The sequence below is a fragment of the Rhamphochromis sp. 'chilingali' genome, assembly GCF_963969265.1.
Source record: "Rhamphochromis sp. 'chilingali' genome assembly, chromosome: 10".
Lineage (NCBI taxonomy): Eukaryota > Metazoa > Chordata > Actinopteri > Cichliformes > Cichlidae > Rhamphochromis > Rhamphochromis sp. 'chilingali'.
This window is the reverse complement of record NC_137937.1, coordinates 37973893-37976640: the sequence shown is the minus strand read 5'-3', so window position 1 is coordinate 37976640 and position 2748 is coordinate 37973893. Positions and strand designations below refer to the sequence as shown.

General features: G+C 39.7%; 1 protein-coding gene across 1 annotated transcript; it reads left to right on the top strand.

The window, feature by feature from the left end:
- Positions 1-369: 369 nt before the first annotated feature.
- On the top strand, positions 370-2234 carry LOC308404218 (granzyme K-like; the record flags this gene model as incomplete). Its single annotated transcript, XM_080894149.1, has 5 exons — positions 370-433; positions 615-759; positions 1134-1269; positions 1716-1985; positions 2082-2234. The coding sequence occupies 5 exons, from the start codon at positions 370-372 to the stop codon at positions 2232-2234; spliced, it is 768 nt and encodes a 255-aa protein (XP_080750275.1).
- Between the last annotated feature and the right edge of the window lie 514 nt (positions 2235-2748).

Genomic DNA, 2748 nt, shown 5'->3' with positions numbered 1-2748 from the left:
TACAAGATATTACAAAGTTACAGAATGCAACTTTGTAATATATAAAAAATATATTTTAATAACAGTAATATATATATATATAAAAAAAGGCTCTAATAGACGCAAATAGTGCCAGTTATAAATACCCCAGTATATTTCACAAATTAAATACATATGGTTGTTCTGAAAGGGGGTGGAGTTGGGGGAGTTGGGGGTGTAGATATTACTGATACTCCTGACCATCGATTTGAAGGTTTGAGTGAGTGTTGTTTTCTTGACTCATTCGTTTCCACGGTCAGACCACATCCTATGAGCTGAACATATAAAGCTGAGCATCACAGTGAGTTTCAGTGCATTCAGCGTCTGATCAAAGAGAGGGAAGAAGAAGAAATGTCCTGCCTGAAGAATTTCAGTCTTCTCATCTCATGTGTGCTCCTCTTCATCATCCAGCCAGGTGAGTGATGTTTTCTACTGTAATTTATTTACCTATTGGTAATTTTAATCTTCATGTAAACGAGCATAATGCAAAGTCACACTGCTGATCTCCTTCAGTGTTGCAGAGCAGTTGGTGCAGTGTGTTTGTTTCACTCATCTTTTCTTCATTCATGTGTCCTGATATTTTGTTTCTGTTTCAGGTCGTGGGTCTGAGATTATTAATGGGAAAGAAGTCAGGCTACACTCACTGCCTTACATGGCTTATGTGAGAAGTGTGACTAATTCTTGGTGTGGAGGGACATTAATCCATCCACAGTGGGTGCTGACAGCTGCCCACTGCACTGGGTAAGAATCTGAGGTCCTATTTTCCTCAATTTTAAAAATAATGCAGTATTTATTTTCAACAGACTATTATTCCTTCAGTAACTACCCAGAGGTCACTGCCCTCACCTGTGGTCACGAGCTCTGGGTAGTTACTGAAAGAAAGAGATCAGGGCCACAGCAGCAGAAATGTGCTTTCTGTACATTTAAATTTCTTCATTCAGCTTAAAAAGAAAAAATAACGCAGATTCACCCAAAGCTCAGTAACAGCTATAACCCAGCCATATGTAGTAATACACAATAATAAGGAACTATGATGACTGTTTTAGAAGCCGCTGACCTGTTAACCTTTTAAATATGTAAACCTTCATCACCAGATTGTGTTTTTTCTTTTACAGGAGTTACTGGGTGATGCTGGGAGCCCACTCCAGAACGAAAAACGAACATTCCAAGCAACTCCGAGTCGTCGAGAAAAGTTTTCCTCATCCTGACTACTGTTGTGCAAAGCACGACAATGACCTCATGTTGCTGAAGGTAAGGTGATATATCAGGGTCTGATACAAATGATGTAAATGCACTGCTTCTTATTTAGCACCTTTCTACTCTACCTGAGCTCTCAGAGTGTTACACAACATGGTTACACTTGTTTTCTGTGCTTAAGTGCTTTCTAACACTGACACACTCACACTCTAACATAGCATCAGAGAGCATCGTGGGGTTCAGTATCTTGACATGCAGACTGGAGAGACCAGGGATCAAACACCAAACCATCCGATTAGTAGATAACCTGCTGTACCTCCTACAGCCAACTCAGGTTTTGCTTACTTAACTAAAACTTAGTTTCATTCTTTAAATTATAAAATATATTTCAATGTGTGTATAGACACATTTCAACACATCACTGCACATATTTTATATTTTCAAAGCAAAGTATTATAAATAAATGAGTGGTGATTCAAGACTAAATTTTTTTTTATCAGCTTAACAAACCGGTGTTGGAAACCAGGGCAGTGAAGTGGCTCGAGTTTGGCAACACTGTGAGAGACCCGGCAGCTGGCAGCAGGTGTCTGGTGGCTGGATGGGGACGAACCGAAACAAAACAACCATCAGACGTCCTCATGTCTGTCAATGTGACCGTGGTGGACAGACAGACGTGCAACTCTTGTGATTATTACAACCACGACCCTGTTATCACTGATGACATGATATGTGCTGGTTCAGATGGTACAAACGTCGCTGATACCTGTCAGGTACGTATGAAGAATACATGTATTTTTCCTTGTTTGAGGTAAATGTTCATTCAGCTCAACACCTGAAACACTGTCATGTGTTTGTTCTTGCTGCAGGGGGATTCAGGAGGGCCGCTGTTGTGCGATGGAGCGCTGGTTGGAGTCACTTCTTTTGGAGAGGATTGTGGTATCATTAAAAAACCTGGAGTCTACTCGTTTATCTCAGGGAGACAGCTGTACTGGATCAAAACCACGATGAAGTTATTCTAAATGTGTGAAACCACAGCATGATTTGATGTTACATCTGTCAGTGTTGTCTCTGTAGACCTTTATCCATTTCATTGTTCCTCTTATAGTTTATGATAATTTAGTTTCTGCCAGCTTGCTATACTTTTTTTTAAATAGATTCTGCACTTGGTTAGTCCACTGCATGAACCACATTTTAGTCCTACTGTGAACAAAATTGGAAACACTGTTTGAAATTTTACCATTTTCACCACACAAACCAGACAGAAACATGGTTATATTTAATCATCATTTTTCCAAATAATTCAAAGAACTCCCAGACATGAGTGCTCCTGGTTGGTGCAGATGAGTGCGGCTGCAGTAAAACCAGGGAGAAGCAATTTTTATGTGCACACAAAACCCACGATTGTAATATGAAACAGAGATTATTCAGACTGTCAAACATATACAACCAACTGAAACTGAAGATGAGGCCTGTGGACAGGTTTGTTGAAAAAGACACAAAAATCTTCTTTTCTTCATTTTGCATTACTGTTGC